General features: G+C 44.6%; 1 protein-coding gene and 1 pseudogene across 1 annotated transcript in view; one reads left to right on the top strand and one right to left on the bottom strand.

Moving 5' to 3' along the window:
* Positions 1–18288, top strand: part of Wdr70 (WD repeat domain 70) — a 204287-nt gene that overhangs the window by 177632 nt on the left and 8367 nt on the right. Inside the window, exons 14-17 of the mRNA XM_021183813.2 lie at positions 10078–10178; positions 12045–12124; positions 13753–13869; positions 14973–15135. Of these exons, the coding sequence (XP_021039472.1) occupies positions 10078–10178; positions 12045–12124; positions 13753–13869; positions 14973–15135 (461 nt within the window). The remainder of the gene's footprint in view (positions 1–10077; positions 10179–12044; positions 12125–13752; positions 13870–14972; positions 15136–18288) is intronic.
* LOC110310693 lies at positions 4867–5368 on the bottom strand (annotated as a pseudogene).

Genomic DNA, 18288 nt, shown 5'->3' with positions numbered 1-18288 from the left:
ATCTTTTTTTTTACACGTAGCTAAAATAGCTGTGTTTGAGTTCAGTGGAAGAAACCCAAATTTTCTCCAGATGCTAAAAATCTTGGTAATCTAAACTCTGTTTAACATAATTTGCTTTGGTTGTTAAACTATTAATGAGTGTGAGCTATTGTACAATCCGCTGTCGTCTGAAAAGGGGGGAATCGTACATAGCTCGTGCTGGGCTCACACTCCCGATTCTTCTGGGTGTCAGGGCTGTATGCACGCAGCGCCATGCTGAGCTTGAAGTAAACATTGTTAGCATTTGACGTTTTACAGTGTCTCATCACGGAGCTGGGAAGCACTGGCTGCAGGTCTGAAGGACCAGGCCTGATTCCCAGCCTCCACTGCTGCTCACAACAACACACAATTGTAGTCCCCAGGGATCTGGTGCCCTCTTCTGGCCTCTGTCGGAACTGCATATGCATGGTGCACAGACATACTTTTAAAAAGACCCATTAAATTAGATGTTTTAAATTAAAATATCTAATCAATTTATTTCCTTAGACTAGGAGACAAATCCCTGATTGTCCCCTCACCATTTCCTCAGTCTCCTTTAAAAAGGACAATGTTTAGTGCCTTTTAACAAGTGAATCCAGATTTAATCCTGAGGCTGAGTGACTCCAGGGTCCTCAGATTGACAGTAACGTCCTTGTAGAAGGCCATCACTGTCTGTCCCTGGCATCCTGCAAGGAATGAGAAGAGGAAGAGGCCCCGCCCGATTGTCAGTCTTCTGGGGCCTGGATGGATGGTAGAGCTGCTCGCCAGAGTTCCGTCCAGTACTCACAAGGAAATGCTTTCTGCTTCCGTTTCTAGGCCTCCAAAACCTGCAAGCATTATTTCTTTTTCATTAAGTAGAAACTTTTATTTTGTTCTTTCCACAAAAGCTTCCGTTTTACTTAACAGCCATTTATTTAAACTGGCGACATTTCCTTGTGTAGACATGCTGACCATGAATGGCAAAGCCAGATAAAGAACCAGACACCATAGGGACAAACATCCTTAATTACTCTGTAAAACCGGACAAAGAGGCCCTGGAGAAATGGCTAAGCAGTTAAGAGCCCTGGCTTCTCTTATAAAGGCCCTGAGTTTGATTCCCAGCACCCACACAGTGGCTCACAGCTGCTTGTAACCCCAGTTCAAGAGGATCTAACTCCCTTTTCTGGCCTCTGTGGGCACCAGGCACATACGTGGTACACGTATGTGGTACACATGCAGGCAAAAAGCCCACACACCTAAAATAATGAAGGTAATTTTAAAAACTCAAAAAGTGAGAGCACATGCTAGTGCAAGTGAGCAGGTGTGAGCACGTGTGTGCAAGTAGCATGCATCAGTACATCTCTGTTCAGAGATGCTCAGGGATGAACAAGGTGCTGGCCTGTAAATAATGCACAGGCATATATGATAGTCGTGAGACTGTCCAGTCAGCTACTGCCATACTGCTGTGTTGACTGTGGGCCCTGTGCGGTTTCTTGAGGTTTCTTCTCCCCCCTGATGAAGGGTCTGTCTAATGTGCTGACCCATTTTCTAGCTGTCCTACCAGACCTCTGGCCAAACTTTGACTTAATATAGAAGACGTCTATGATTAACACATATATCATACACGGTTTCCTTTTCTGCAATCATAGATAACAGTCTCATTGAAAGGGTTTTCAAGATCCCAAAGGCTAAATAAAACAATATGATATTTAAGACATCTTTACTTGTACTACTAGATAAATGCTGTCATTTTAATACCTCGTATAACTCACCTATTCAGCAAGCGTCTGCTCTCTTTCCATTTCTTGAAAGTTTTTCTTGCTTAGTTATTTCCAGCCTTTGATCACACACGTATTTTTTATTTAGTGGCTAGAGATTTAGTATGTTTTATACATTTGTGTTTTATTCAGATAAACAAAGGACTGAAGGTTGTTGTTGTTGTTGTGTTTATCTCTAAATATTGGCAAATGAGAGAGAGATAAAGGGCTTGGGTCTGTGAAGATTGGGTTGGAACAATTTTGATCAGGTTGTAAACACTTGGGAAAGTTTTGATTATAAGAAAAACCATACTCCAAGATAATGGACGTGCTGCAAAACCAACCACAGGACCAGTTCTTACTGCACATAAGTTCTTTATGTCGTATAGTCGTCTTTGGAGCTGGCTAATTTGGGTGTGTGATATTTTTGTTTATTTCTAACTTTTTATAATAAAGTGAAAACACATTTTAAAAACATAATTCACAAGGAAAGATTTAAAAAAAATAATAAAAGATTAGATTTGGTTCACCTCAACTAGAAGAGTATGAACATCAGCTTTGTAGCCTTCAGGGAAACAGAGGGTATCGACTGTCCCCTTTGCAACCTGGTCCTCATGAATGGTGACATGTACTACCCAGAGACGTGACCATTCTTTGCCAGAGCTGAGTACCCTGAGGTTCCAGTACCTCAAATGCCATTCAGGTCTGAGAGGCCTCCATGTCCTGGAATATCAGTAGCCCATGCCATGCCCACTGTGGAGATGTGTGAGGTCAGTGCCCCCCCACCCCCACCCCCAGGCCAATCCCCCATCAGGGCCTCTGGTCTCCGAACCGAACAGGCAGACCACCCATCTGTGCCCCTGTGGGTTGCAGCTTTAGGGTCCTCTTGTTTCTCGCTCCCCAGCTCTCATCAATAAAAGCAATTACCAGACTTCCTCCAATAATTCTCCTCCTTCTCTGTCGTCACACTTTCTTCTCAAGTTCTGCACTTGGAGCAAACCAGCATTTGTTGTTTTGAATTAGATGAGGGAAGTTTTATTTAATTTGTTTTACCCAAGAGACATTCTATTTTCTCTGAGAACTTTTTCTTGTGATGAAATTCTTCAAGCAAGCTTATTATCAGATACAGATGTGGTTCATTTAGTATCAAGGACAACTACCAGGTTCCAGATTTTGGCTGCTTTAGTGGTTACCTCAACTTTATAGCCCAATCTAAAGTAAGTCGATCATAATAGATATGTTTTCCATGGTGTGATGGAAATTAGTTTATGATTATTGAAAATTTGAAAGTACAGTATCTCTGTAGCAGTTTCAACCTATGGGTCATGACCCCCTGGGTGGGTTTTCAGCAACCCTTTTTCAGGGGTCACCCAAGGCCATCAGAAAACACAGATAGTTACATTATGATTCACAACAGTAGCAACATTATCACTATAAAGTGACAATGAAAATAAGTTTATGGTTGGGGGGGGGTGTCACCACACTATGAGGAACTGTATTGAAGCGTCGCAGCACTGGAAGCTGGGAACCTCTGCACTATCTGGTGTCACAGCAGGTGCAGAACACCACCATCCCACTCCTTTCTCTTGCCATGTGAGAGTTGCTCCAGCCCTTTTTCTTGTCACCATCAGGCTTCTGTCTGGTTTATCAAAGAAAAAAGTTACTTGGAACAGAGAAAGGAAAAGATTGCCAAGGAAAACAACAAGTCTGGCCTATGGTAGGCCTGTCTTGACACCGGGGTGTACATTAATAAAAGGATAGAAGCCGGCCTTACCGGCCTCACCTCTGGTTGCAGAACCTGAGAGGCAGAGACAGGAAGATCACAGTAAGTGTGAGGGCTGCCTGGGATATGTAGCAAATTCCAGGCCAGGCCTGCACGGCGAGACCCTGTCTCAAAAGACCGAAAGCAAGGACTGAGTTGTCTGGCGATCTCTGGAGAGTGAACATAGGTCTTTTAGGATTTTTCATAGCTCTTTAGATTTTTTCCAACAGGTTTCTGAATTACTTAGAGAGCGGACACAACTGTTTTAGAATGTTTCCTAGCAGCTAGCCAGAGAAGGTTCTCTTAAGAGCGAACATAACAGTTTTAGAATTTTTTTTCTGGCTTTCTGATTTTGATAGGAAAACCCAAGAATTACTTTTAGAAATTTTCTAACAGGCTTTCTGACTTGGTCTAAAAAAAATCTAAGAATTTTTTTATAGTAGCTTTTCTGACTTTGGTTGGAAAGCCCATGAACTATCTAGAGAGCTTTAGAATTTTTACTAGCAGAGAGAGCTGTCTCAACCAGAGTCTTTTAGAATAGCAAGAAAAGGCTGTCCAGAGCAGAGCAGAGCAGAGCAGAACACGCACACACACATGCACACACGAGACAGACAGAGACCGAGAGAGCGCAATCTTAAACGCTGTCTGGAGCAGACTTCGGAGCCAAGAGCTATCTACAGAGAGTTATCTAGGGAGCCATCTTGAGCAGAACATAGGCCGCTAGCTTGGGCCCATTTGTTTTCGCTGCTCCCAGACACTCTTTTCTCTCAGAACCTGTTTCCAATGCTGGTCCTTGGCACTGTGGGAGATGAATAGCCTGGAAGAGCTGAAGCAGTTCCCACTTTCTTCGTCTGCCTCCCTGCCCAGTATTCTAATATAGAAGACCATTTCCTTTCTCTGTGAAATGAGTCATGGGCGTGTGTGAATCCGAAGTGCTTTTTCTCTGGTACCTTCCTGTTTGCGTCTGTCATCTTTAATGTGTTTGGGGCTGACAGCGTGATCTGTGGGTCAGGACACATGGTTACGTGTAGTGGGTAGTCCTGGGCATGGCCACCCACAATGCTAAGGCTTTTTTTTTTTTTTCTTTTTAGACTAGGCAAAAGAATTTTATTAACCTTTTCCAAACTTTATTTCCGGGCTTCTTCAGCTTAAATTGCCTCTAAGAATGAATTAGGTATAAGCAAAAACCAAAAAGAGATAACAGTGTCCAGGGGACTTCAAAATTTTAGAGATTTAGATTTTTGTCAGATCCATAAACAACAAAAAAAAAAAATTAAAAAGCAGCCATGCTATAAAACAGCAGCTCCTGTAACTTCTGCAAGTGTCGTCTTCTTCAGAAGTTGCTTCAATTCAGTTTGCCTCGTTCTTAGAAGCATCTTCAAAATTCTCCACCAGATCTGGAACTCCACCATCATTCTTCTCTCCAAGGAGCAGGTGGTGCTTTTCCGTCCACAGAGTGTTTGGGTAGAGGGGCAGCCAGGCTCCTTAGACTCGTCAGACCGTCTGCACCAAGCTGCGTTAGGATGCTGGGAGATATCTCTGTGAGGTGCTCTGTCTCAGCATGGCCTGTAATGGTGGAGGTGTTTGCAGAACTGTAGGGTTGTCAAAATGGATCCCTGTTCCTTGGTTTGTTACCATGTTCACCTCTTCAACACCAGAGATATTGTTTACCCCTAACTTCTTTAAGGAGAAATGCAGGTTGTTTGTTTGTTTGTTTGTTGTTGTTGTTGTTGTGTTGTCTGCTATGGCTGTTGTGTGAACCACTTCCTTCTTTCTACAAGCCGTTCCTTTCCCACCAATGCACACTTGGTAGTTCGGTGAGTTTTTCCTGGTTCATGATTGTTTCTTTCATCTTGTCAGAGTGGAAATGGGGCTGCGCAGGGGGGACTAAGGTTCAGGCGCACACACTCAGGGATGCAGCATTGCTGCACTAGGGCTTCTTATACATAGGGCTGCACAACTGTGCACATCTGTTTTCCAAATAGGCACCAGGTGGGTTATCGGAAATCACTGAACTTGCTGCTTCTTCCAAGGAATTGGGTTTGCTTCATTGTCCTTCTTCCATGAGACAGAAACCGAAGGTGAAAATCACAGATTGTGTGTGGTGTTCAGTGAGGGTCAGCAGCTAGGAAGAACCAGGAAGTGGTGTTTGAACATAATCCCGTTTAAGGTATAAAATTATAAGGATGCTGGGCTTGTCTTCTGTTTAGATATATGCATCACACACATCTAAGGTGTTGCTCAGGCATTGAGTTCGTTTATAGCAACGTTTGTGAACCCTGATTTAGTGGTATCATCTGCTCACCGTCTCCTGGCGTTGCTGGGGTCCAGTGGAAGGCACTTGAATTCTGGGCCAGCATTCTTCCACCGAGCTGCAGTCTCAGCCTCCTTTTTCCTTTCAAAAATCAACATGATGAGATTCTAGTTCTGAGTTGCAAAGGTTTGGGAACGATTTAAAACCTCCAAGTTTTGTTCACTGTTCAATACAAGGCTCCACCGCATAGTACATAGTATAAGGAAATAAACAAGAGAGTCGGAGGTACCCATTCCCTCCCCTCTGTTTGTAAGTTATGCAAGCACTGCCCTCTCCCGGTCTCAGTTTACTTTGTTTGTTTGCTTGGTGTTTTTTTTTTTTTTTTTTTTTTTTCTATGAGATGAATGAGGTTACTACTTTTGTAAAGACTCAATTACATTAAATTATACAGACCTCCAGGGCTCAGTGGGAAGACACTTGCCGCCAAACCTGATGGCCCGAGTGCAGTACCCCAGCTGCGCACGGTGGAGAGAGAAGACTGTCTTCCAAAACTTATCCTCTGACTTTTTTTATTTTTGTTATAGCACATGCGCCCCCCCATACATAAACATGTAAATGTAATAAAAATAAATGAATAATAATATAAAATTCCAGGTACCTTACAGTTCCTTTCTCACATGTCCTAAAATTCACGTTCACTCCCTGCTTTTCTTTCCTCCCCTGCTCGTCTCCATGGTTTCAGTTAAAGTAAACCAGAAAACCATAGAAATAATTATTTGGAATTTTTGTGGCCATCTCACTTTTGCTAAGGCGTAGTTCCAGAATTGCTGCCTTGGAATCCTGACACTATTGGTAGTATACACCACTCTCTTCATCGCCCCTCTTCCTTTTGTTATCTGCAGGGATAGAAGATCTCTGTGTTGAGGACATCTGTGTATTGTAACTGAGCATGGCCATCTTGCTTATGAGTGCCATTGTTACTTGCTAGCTCTTGGTGCCAGCTGCTAGAGCTAAGTCCTTCCGGTGCAGTTTGTGGTAAAGGCTGTCTCTTTGGTATTGTAGGTCTGGTGTTCCCGGGATTGTCTCTCATCCCTTGATTTGGGAATGTCCTTCCCTTGCTTTGCAGCACCATTTAGAACATGTCAAAGGTCCGGGCATGTTAACCAAAGAGGCGTCTCTTAAAGAGAGGATGAAGGAGTTTGGGCTGTTTGGCTAAATGAGTGGTTGCACTCTCTCTCTTTGTATTTATAGCTCATCTGTTTTCTTATGGTTCTGGGCTCCTAGCAGGCACGTGTCCATTGTTGTTGAGCAAAGCCCAGTGTGTATGTCTGACAAATTAGCAGTGTGGCAACTCTGCTTGCTGCCGCTGGACTCGGGGATTGTTTGGTTTGGCAAATGGCCAGCTCTCTGCTATAAGATGCATTTCCTTGACAGGACAAAGTATGGAGGCACATTAGCTGCAAAGTTTGCAAAGGTCAGCTAAACACATACAATAAATATTAATAAACAAAAAAGGCCCACCCACCTTTGACTTTGAACTCTTGTTTCTTCACTCTGTGTTTTGGAATCCCTGTAGTATTTGATTAATAACCAGTCTTAAGGTAATTGAGCCTCAAGTGTCCTGTGCCTAAGCTGGTCTTCTCGCCAGCCTCCCATTGGCTGCCTGGGTGACTCATTGCCACAGCGGAGTGGTCTCTGGACTAACTGTTTAGGTCAAGGGCTCTTACTTGCAATCCCCTGCTTGTGCGTGAGAAGCGGGTAAATGTGCTTGTCTCTGCCAGCGTCTGCTGGGCAGTCCTGTGGGCTCTGTCTTGGAGCTCTGGAGATAAAGGATTGGAGCAGGAATAGAGGTGAAATGCCTTCAGACTCCCTGGAAAGCAACCAGACGTTGGTCTGTTGGCCTGAGCAGTCGCCTCTCTAACATTTACACCCTCCGTGGAAAGGGAGAGAGTAACAGTAACCTGCTGCCCCTGGAAACTGCCTATTTGGCTGGGTGTCTTGGAATTTATCAGGCCTACATTGTGGATCTTTTCCAATTCTGCACCCTGCTCATTTGAGAACCAGTAACTGCTTAGCCAGACCTGTAGAGAACCAAGGAAGAGAAAGAACTCCAAAGCCATGTCGCTAGCATTGTCCTGGGACCATTCGTGGGTGGCTGGGATTTCTGAAGGCACTTGAAAGCCCCTTGGCCCCTTTTCTTGCTCTCTGGTTCATAGGTGTCTATTCTCTCCAGGACTACAGAAAGCATCAACCCTGCTGGATTTGTATGATGGTTGGTTATAGTACACAGACATCCAATTCTTCCTGATGGAAAAGGATAGTTTTTAAATTGGAAATTGTCTCCACCTCTGCTTAAGAAAGTAACCCATTCAGGGATAGCTTTTGACTTGGAGAGCACCAGACACGAATCCAAGGACCTGGAATTACTGCCTGGATTATAAAGCCAATCCAGATCTCTGGTCATGGAACAGGAATTCTAGTTGAGAAAGGCATAGCAAAATTAATTTTAAAAAATCGTATTCCGTATTAAAGAAATTTTCGCTATGGCGAAAGAGAAGCAGAGTGAACGGAGTTAAAGGCCGTGGCTTTAAATAAAGTGGGCTTAAAGGGCAGCATCATTAGGGCCTGAGTAGGCGAGAATGGACTCCTGTGTCCTCTGCCCTCTGCACGTGCACTGTGGTGCACACATCCTCCCTCCTCATAACTAACCAAACGCATGTAGAGGAGAGAGCATTAGGAAGGAGAACTGAGCCATCAAGTGTAAAGGACTCCGGTGGTTCAAATGGGGTGAGTGTGTCTACTGTCACTTCTGTTTGGTTTGCTTCTTAACACTTGCTTGCTAGCCGACATTGGAGAGCAGCACCCCGGATTTGAGGAAAGCTAAGGAAATGTGGAGACCTGTTCTTTCAGCCTGCCCCACCCCCACCTCCACCTCCACGGGGCGGGGCAGGGGGATGCCAACACTGACTCTGGAATGACTCAGCCCACTTCAGTGGCACACAGCTTACAAACCACCTTGGAGTATTATTGTTGGATGCGAATTAGCAACTTGCAGGCTCTTTGTAGCTTTCTCCATAGTCTCTGGAGTATCAGAAAAGGGTTTGCAGCCATTTAAGCATCACCAGTCAGGTGAGAGTAGAGTTTCTACCAAAGGGATCTCAGAGTTTGCAGGTCTTCCTTCTTAATGGAAGAGCGGGATGTTAGAGGCAAGGGCTAAAAGGCCAGCCTCAGGAGATAGGGCTGCAGTGCAGGAGTCAGGGCTGCAGTGCAGGAGTCAGGGCTGCAGTGCAGGAGACAGGGCTGCAGTGCAGGAGACAGGGCTGCAGTGCTTTGATCTTCTCATGAGGACCTCAGATGTCAATGTCTGGTTTTCCCTCTTTCCCTTTAGTCCGTGTGCATGCGTGCAGGAAGTGGGCTGTTAGTCAACGATGAATTCATGCTTCCCCTCCTCTTGCTCCAAATGGGGTTTGTAGAATGTGGTGTGTGGCATTTGTGCTTCCCAGTGTCAGCTTCATGTTCCCCTCCCCCCTTGATTCTCTTTATGTTTTCCCTCCCATCTTCCCTCCTAACCCCAAGAAAATTGAAAACAGCTTGTGAGAACTCAGGACTCAGGTTCTTTGGGACCCCAGAGTACCAGTTATTCCTCACCAGACATGAATTCAGAGGACCATAGCTTCCAGTGAGGCACCTCTTTAAATAGCTTCCCACCAGGTTAATATCAAGGCTCTGCAATTGATATCTGCTTTATTTCTGTCATGGCGTTGCTGTTTTGTCTCATAGGTGGGAGAGATTATTAATTGTCTACCAATATGTGCTCTTTGTAAAAAAAAAAAAAAAAAAAAAACAAAACTTAATGAGACTTGGATCTCTGTGAACTGAAAACAATCACCACCTGGCCTCCGTCTGAGGCCAGCGGAACATACTGTGTGTGTCAAAGCATGAACAGCAGATCTAAGGTTGCCGCGGTGGGGAGCTTCACGGGAAGCCAGCGTTCCATAGTGCCAGCCTCACATCAGAATTGGACTGCCCAGCCCTTGTTCCAAGGCTCTCAGGAACAGGGGTCAGGTCCAGAAATGAACATGTTGTATTTTTGTAGGACTTTGACTGGATGGTAAGAGGTGGTATGGACTTCACTCACCGAGAACACAATGCTAGGATTTAGAAGGTATCTGAAAAGTTATGGGTTTCTCTCCCACCAGTACTTGACTCCCTAGTAAACTGACCATCAAAGCACCAGCAGGACTCTTCCCGCCCCCTCAGCTTTTTATTTGGTCACCTGACTTGACTTGTATGATTGTTCTTTCTAGAGTGTGGTCCGCTGCCTGTGGCATCCAAAGCTGAACCAGATCATGGTTGGAACTGGAAATGGACTGGCAAAAGTGTACTACGACCCCAACAAGAGTCAGAGGTATTTCATGGAAAAGCCTGTCTGAGATGGATGACAACTGGGGAGGGCTTGAGTTCACCCTGGCTTCTATTCATCCCCCTTTGATGGGGATCCGCCCTTTTAGAAAAGGCAGCTGGTACCCAGTAAAGCCTTAGACTCCTAGCATTGTGCTTTAAATGGGATTTAGATCTCACCCTTGATCCCGGGGATTTGCAGTCCTTTGGCTGAAATGTTGAGTGTAGGGTGGGGGGAGTCCTGCTTGCTCCGTGGACTCCCCAGACAGTGGCATCAGCAGAGATGCATGTGAGGGATTAACAAACAGGAGTGGCCACTCACAAGACACAGCAGCAGCTTGCCTGTTTTACCTTTTGTGGGGAGCTTTTAGCAGTTACTAGTTTGTGTATTTGACGAGGCTATGCTGAATCAACTGAAAGGGATAGCCTGTGAACGGACTTTCCCAGGCCCGTAGCTTGCCCCAGGTCAGACATAAGCATACCAGTTTAATCCCAAGGTCTGGAACTGGGAGAGGCTCACCTAGCTCCCAGGTATTAGCACTTTCTTTTCCATGAGGTGGACATGGGCCACCACCCCAAGGAGCGTGGTCCTTCCCATTCTAGTTGTACACAGAGTCACGTGCTGAACCCGTGCGCTTCTCTTCTGACCTCCTACATGCTTTTTAAGGACAGTAAAGCTAATCTTTATGAATGAACTTTCATTGACCATAATTTTGCTCGAGTTAGAAGTGGACAATCCTGTCTTCAGAGGTTCCTGAACCCGTCCCGTCCGTGTTAAAACCTTTGTCCTATAAAATAACATTATAAAATGATATGTAAGAAGAAGTAGGATTTTGTTTGTTAAAAAAGTAAAAATGTGGGCTGGCGAGATGGCTCAGTGGTTAAGAGCGCCTACTGCTCTTCCGAAGGTCCTGAGTTCAAGTCCCAGCAACCACATGGTGGCTCACAACCATCCGTAACGAAATCTGATGCCCTCTTCTGGAGTATCTGAGGACAGCTACAGTGTACTTACATATAATAAATAAATAAATCTTAAAAAAAAAAAAGTAAAAATGTTAATTAGTGTGAATGGAATCCACTCAAAAAGAATGCCAGCTTTATATTATGACACCCATTTGGAAAGTGCTATCTTTACTTGGGATCTATAAGATTTGCTTATGTATATTTTCTTCAGAGCTCTGTACCACTAAGGTGAGGTAAGATCTTAAATAGACCTTCCATTAATCAGGTTGTAGCTCCTGAGCAACGCCACGAGGCACACTGCAGCTTAGACACTTAAAACGGTGTATTTGAGATATGGACATACACCAGGCCAGGTCCCGCTGAGTGCAAGGCCTTGGTTGCTTTCATCTGGAACATAGGTGAAAAATGGAATCCTGTCACCTTGCTTAATTACAAAATCTCTGTAACCTCCTTATGTTCTTAAATTACTTTGTGGATTTCTCTTTCAATTAGTGTCCTGAATGCCTTGGTTCCTCTCTCAATCTTTCACTTGGTGGGTGACACTGACTGGTAGATACGAATTTCTGGAAAGTTCATTGTCACTAAGACCCCCATCTCAGAAAGGCGGGGTCTTGCACAGGTTACTTTAAAAAAATCTTGCGATTAATGAAAATGCTACAGCCGTGTTTTGCATGGGTTAAAAATTTTTTTAAAAATGAATTGGCCAAGATCTTTCCAGTGTTACCTGCATCTATCATGGAGTAATTTCTGCTGGGATCTACTACATACAGGTAGAGGTAGAGGGAGGGAGAGGGAGAGGGAGAGGGAGAGAGAGCTTTGAGACTCTCTGATGGGGCCAGAAATTTAGTGTTTTACCTCTACCTATTCCTAAAATGCACTAAAGAAAATAATTTGTTCCAACTCATCATAGGGGAGCAAAACTATGTGTGGTTAAAACCCAGAGGAAGGCGAAACAAGCTGAGACACTAACCCAGGACTACATCATCACCCGTAAGTTGTTGTCAGCATCCCTCTCTCTTCCGGTGCTCTTCTCTGTGGTCTTGTTCATTACTTGGTTTGAAATCAGAAAGGGTGGCATCTATTACATCATGTCCTGTCATGTGGACACAGGTACAAGTCACATGATAGCATCACTTTAGCTTCTTGATCGTTTACAAAAATGAGGCTTGCCTCATGTAACTCCTCACCTAAATGGGAAGCGCCTTCCTGAGCTGAACACACTATTCTATTACAGTGTTTTAGGTTAACAAGTTATTCCGTGAATCAACAAGATTCAGGAGGCCTGCAGTGTGATTCTGAACATCAGGGAGATTAGACAAGGAATCTATGACCATGTACTAACATACTTGGAGGAATGTCTGTATCAAGCGAACTGTCTGGGGCAGAATGGTTTTTCTCAGATGGGTCATACAACCCTATTCATCTGACAGGTCTATGTTCTGAAAACCACAGCCTCAGACCTGTAAGAGGCCAGGAAGGAAATCTCGGATGCCACAGAGATGAGTAATAGAGTGACCCAGGGTGCTCTGCTGCTGGCCTTCTTCCCTGTGATGGGTCTCTTGTGAGACCAAGTTCCACGGGGCTTGTGATCGGTCAAGAGATCCCAAGACGCTCTTTGCAACAGTAGAAGTGTTAAAGTTGGGGTCATAGCCAGTCCAGCTCATGTGATTACATGCAGCCTTCTTAAATCCCCCGAGTCATGGGAAGTAAAAGGCAATTTTCCCACCTAAAAGGACTGCGTGTCTCATGGCCTGACAAGAGTAATGAGGACTAATGTGCTTAGCTTCCCTATCATGGCAGGCACGGTTTAAGGTGAGTGGTACTGGCTGGCTGCAATCAGAAGTAGGGCCATAGGATCTGATGGGGGGACTGGAAGGGTTTTGGAGGTGTTTCATTTAGATTATAACCTGTTTTCTCCAGAAAGTGTTTTCTCTTTTAAAACATGTTTAAATTTATATCTAATGGCTGGAAGAAATTCTAGGCCAAGAAGAAGATAGCTATGTAATACTCTACAATAACCCTATCCTCCCACATGTTAAATGTTTTCCCCTCAAGTCCATATTCTTTTTATCTGAACGCCTGACAGTAGTTGAATACATGTGCCTGTGTTACCCTCTTGTTCTACGGACCCTCTCGCCGTGTGGAGGCAGGGCTAAGTGCTATCCCCGTGGTCACTCCTCTGTGTTTTCACCCCTCTGCTGAGAGGGGGCCACACCTCAGACACATGTGACGTGATTCCGGCATTTATTAGGTTTCTGAAGAACCGCAAGGACTGACCGGCACGTTCTTGGTGTTACTCATATTTGAGCCCTCTAAGCAAAAATAAGAAAGTGATTCTATGAAGTGTTTCTTCATGGCTAGGGAGATGAGCCTTCCCAGTGTTTCCATGACAGTGTTTGATGGTGCTTCCTGAGTGTCATTCGCTGCCAGCCGAGGTGAACAAGGAGTCTGGTATCAAACAGAATTGGCTAATTGGTTACAGTAAGCCTGTCTTTTATTATTAAATGAAGGCTGTCATTATGATTTCCATCTCATGTTTCAGTTAGTCATGCACTAGCTATGTTTTTGGTTGAAGGGTTATTATTATAATGAAAATTTTCAAATGTGACTCCTCACAGCTCATGCCTTGCCCATGTTCCGTGAGCCCCGCCAGCGAAGTACGAGGAAACAGCTGGAGAAGGACAGACTGGACCCCCTGAAGTCCCACAAGCCAGAGCCTCCTGTAGCAGGCCCAGGTGACTGAAGCAGCCGGTTTGTGTGCAGGGGAAGGAGGGGTCAGGGTAGTGTCACTGATACGGAGGTGGAGAGAGCTTCAGGACCTGAGGTCTTGTTGATCTTCAGGGACACTAGTGGCTTTCAGATGTCTTCTTGGCTAGCACCAGAGTCACAATGTGTAGAGCTTCCAGGGATGTAGTGCTGAAGCAGAGAGGATACCTGGGGCTTTACCCTCCCTGGCCTTCGGTGACCTCACTTGAACTCTGGGGCTCTTTGGAAGCCAGGGCTAAAACTGCTGCTCTCAGTAGTTGCTTAAGCTGGATTAGGTTTCACCCGAGGCAGAGAGTGGCCATGGCTTAACTCCGTGTGATAAGATGGAGGAGCTGCCCATGTCACTGGAAGGTAGAAGGAAGACCGTAAGCAGGAGATGTTGCAGGGCCGGCTCCTCCCTTCTGAGAGCCCTGATAGTTATTGGCACAGAAAGCCTGTAGCAATTTGTCTTTTAAAAAATGGTTTCTTCCTAATTAAGGACATTTATCTTCTAGTGTTATTTGTTTAGTCGTGTGTTTATCTTTCTAAACATCATTTCTGAAAAGAATTTTCTAAAATGTCAGCCCATTTTTGTTATGAGAGACCCAGCAGGACGCAGATCTTTGCCCCTAAGCTTGCTGTCTGCCAAGGCAGTCGTAGCAGAAAGTAAGGAGAGTCCGTGCATTCACATGGCTTGTTTTCCCTCAGGACAGAGAGCAAAGTACCTGTAATATCCATGGAGTAAAGCCCTAAAATATATTTGTTTACAGCTAAAATAGCAGCTAATGATTAGAAGTTACTTTTTATATTGAATATCAGTAAGTCCATGCCAGGGCAGTTTTTAGTACAGTCCTTCAGAAAATGTTTTGGGTTCCCCCCCCCCCCGCCTTTTTAAAAACCAGTATCATTTTGTAAATTAAGCAGCCAGAACATTTTTTTAATGTCTCTTCCTGTTGTTAAATGTTAAAGGCGGATGGCTCTTAGCTTTGACAGCACAAGCTGATGATAAAGCACTGTTGAGATCTGAGCCCAGGACACAGCAGACACAGATTAGCTCATGCTCTCTCTAATCACGGCTTTTTCTCTGAAACAGGTCGTGGTGGCCGAGTTGGAACCCACGGGGGCACCCTGTCCTCCTACATTGTGAAGAACATCGCTTTGGACAAGACCGATGACAGCAATCCCCGGGAAGCCATTTTGCGCCATGCCAAAGCAGCAGAAGATAACCCATATTGGGTTTCGCCAGCATATTCCAAGTAAGGAAAAGGCTGTTTTAAACAGAAGAGTGGGGTCTTGTGAGATGGCTTAGTCATCAAGGCACTGTCTACAGGCCTGGCCACCTTAGTTCAATCCCTGGAACCCACGAAAAGGTGCAATGAGAACAGAGTCTATAGTTTTCTTCTGAGCTCTATATACAGACCATGGCATATGCGTGTATGCATGCATGCACACCTCTCCCACATGATAGTAATAGTAAATTAAAAATAAATAGAAAAATGGGACTTGCAGTGTAGCTCAGTGGTAGAGTATTGCTTAGTGTCTACAAAGCTATAAGTTTAAACCAAAAAAGTAAATAAAAATATAGAGAAATTATTATTCCCAATGAATTGAGAAGAACATAGCAATAGTATTTTGAGGGTTTAACTTCTTTTCTATTTGAGCACAAAGAATGGGCCAAGATCTGTAGGTCTGATACCAAGAATTGTTATATATGATAGCAGTGCCTGCAATCCCAGCATCTAAGAGGTGATTGCACTTGGGGTGAACTGGAGGCCAGCCTGAGCTATAGCTGAAGATATGGCGTAAGTTCAAGGCCAGCCTGAGCTGTAAGAGGCCCTGCTCTTGTTCAAACAACAGTGGAATTGGGAATTCAAACTCCCCCCCTCCCCCCAACCCCCTTTGGTTCTTTGGTTTTTCAAAACAGGGTTTCTCTGTGTAGCCCTGGCTGTCCTGGAACTCATTCTGTAGACCAGGCTGGCCTTGAACTCAGAAATCCACCTGCCTCTGCCTCCCAAGTGCTGGGATTAAAGGTGTGCACCACCACGCCCAGCTGGAATTCATTTGCTTATATTGTAAGACTCTAAAAACAGTGAATTTTTAAAACTGTAATAGTTTGTTGTCAGAGTTAAAGGCAAGAGTAAGCCTTGTGTGCCCCTCTTTCCAGAGACTTTAAAAGTGATTGTCTTTCTCAGTGGAGGGGAGTTAAAAGCAAGCAAAGAGGCGTGACCTGCCTGTCTCTTAGGAAGAACTGGGGGGGCAGGGTGTTGTGTGTCGGTCTCTTTTTGCTTTTTCATAGTCTCACTATAAAGTCCCAGCTGGCTGAGAGCTCACTGTTCAATAAGGCTGGCTTTGAACTTGCAGCAATCCTCCTGCTCCTGACTCAGGCTAGTTCTCAGGTAGGGGATGTGTGTGTGTGTGTGTGTGTGTGTGTGTGTGTGAGTATCCCCTGTACAGTGAATTCAGCCTTTTAGAAAGTTCCTCAAACAGCCTTACCTGAGTGAGTATGTAGCAGCTTTCAGTGCTACCACACCACCCACATTTACACCAAGGAAAGTACTATTGTTGACTTTTTAATTACTGAGTTTTGACATTTTTTACTACAACTAGTTTTAGACTTTGGCACATTCTAATACCTTACATGACCGTAATGTAGTTTAATACTCTCTGTAGTAGCCAGCCCTGGCCGACTGTTAACCCTGACAATGTCTTTATGAGTAGGATCTCTTTTCAAACGTCCATCCCCCGTAGAGTTAGTGAGCTTTATCTAAGCTGCGTTTGCGTCTTCTGACCTCTGGACCCCTTTCCGCTCAGTGCTCTGTCTGCCTGGGCTAAGGAATCATCGGGGGTGAAACGCTAATGAACAGTGCTTCCTATTCTGGTAACAAAGTTTGTTTATAAACATAGGACTTTATTACTCTTGGTATCATTTCCATTTATTCTACCTCTGATATCCCTTATAAAAACCATATCGCTTTATTTTCTGTCAAAAGATTAAAAAAAAAGATAAAAAGTGTCCAGCTGCTTATTGTATTTTTATTATTTTAAATAATTTGTATACAAAATTCTGGGGTCTCTAGGTGTAAAATTATATGTACGTGGTGTCGGCCTCCTCCTGTCTAATGTTTATACCTGTCTCTCTTCTTCTCGTGCAGTTGCCTTGGTATTTCCAAGCAGAGTAAACTATGTCAGTGGCAGTGAGTGGACTTTCCTCCCTTTGACTTTAGCAGGAAAGAGTCCCGTAAACTGTGAAGTTCTCCTTCCTGTATCTGAGGAAATCCAACCAGCAGCTTCCTATTGCTTAATCTCATCCTCTTTCCCCTAAAATATAAAATAGACTTCTGAGAGTACGCCTGTAAGAGTTTAAGGAAGAGCCCATTGCTCTCTTTCATTCATTCACTTAATGACAGTTAATGAGAGCCTCCTCCGTGTGAGATAGTGCTGTAGGATGTGGGGCCATAGCTGTCTTCACGGACCCACGCTGTGATACGCAGTGGCAGGCAATGCAGAGCCCTGTCAATGTCAGATGATATGCTACAAAGGAAACTCAGGAAGGAAAGGGGTCCGGAGTGATCAGGTGTGTGTGTGTGTGTGTGTGTGTGTGTGTGTGTGTGTGTCTGTCTGTCTGTCTGTCTGTCTATGGCACCATGTGTGTGCACTACCCACAGAGTCCAGAGGAGGGCTTCAGACCCTCTGGAACTATAGTTACCTATGATAGGCAGCTGCCATGTCATGCTAGGAGTCAACCCATGTCCTCTGGAAGAGCAGCCAGTGCTCCTCACTGCTGAGCCATCGCTGCAAACCCCAGGTGCTATTTTAAATATGGCTGTCAGAGTCATGGCCTGACCGAAGTGGAGGGGTGGAACCTGCAGATACCCTGGGAGTGAGTATCCCATAGAGAGAAAGCAGCCTGAGAGGCCAGAGGCAAGCATGTCTGTGTGCTAAATCCTGTTCATTCCTTCAGCCACTTCTAAACTATTTTAAAAATTATTTCATCATCATCATGTGTGACTGTGAGCACTCATGTCTTAGCTCATGTGTGGAAGTCAGAGGACAGCTTTTGGGAGTAGATTTTCCTCTTCCACCCTGGAGTCTGGCATTTGGACTCAGGTCGTCAGGCTTAAATGGTCACTGCTTCTACCTATCTCACTGGCCCCTTAAATTTTTTTTAAATTCCTTTATCTCTGTTGAAGTGGTGACATGATTTCCCTCCTTAAACCTACATGTGAGGACCTCTGACACCGACTTCCTGTAGTGCATTGCCCACTTGTTAGTCCGGCTTCCTAGCAAAATAACTTTAAACAGCTTACCTGTTTTGTAAATGTTTTAATAAACCTTATAAAATTGCCAAAGTGACCGGGCGTGGTGGCGCACGCCTTTAATCCCAGCACTCGGGAGGCAGAGGCAGGCGG

This window comes from Mus caroli, chromosome 15, assembly GCF_900094665.2.
Source record: "Mus caroli chromosome 15, CAROLI_EIJ_v1.1, whole genome shotgun sequence".
In the NCBI taxonomy this organism is placed as follows: Eukaryota; Metazoa; Chordata; class Mammalia; order Rodentia; family Muridae; genus Mus; species Mus caroli.
The sequence above is the reverse complement of the archived record's forward strand: the minus strand, read 5'-3'. Positions and strand labels throughout refer to the sequence as shown.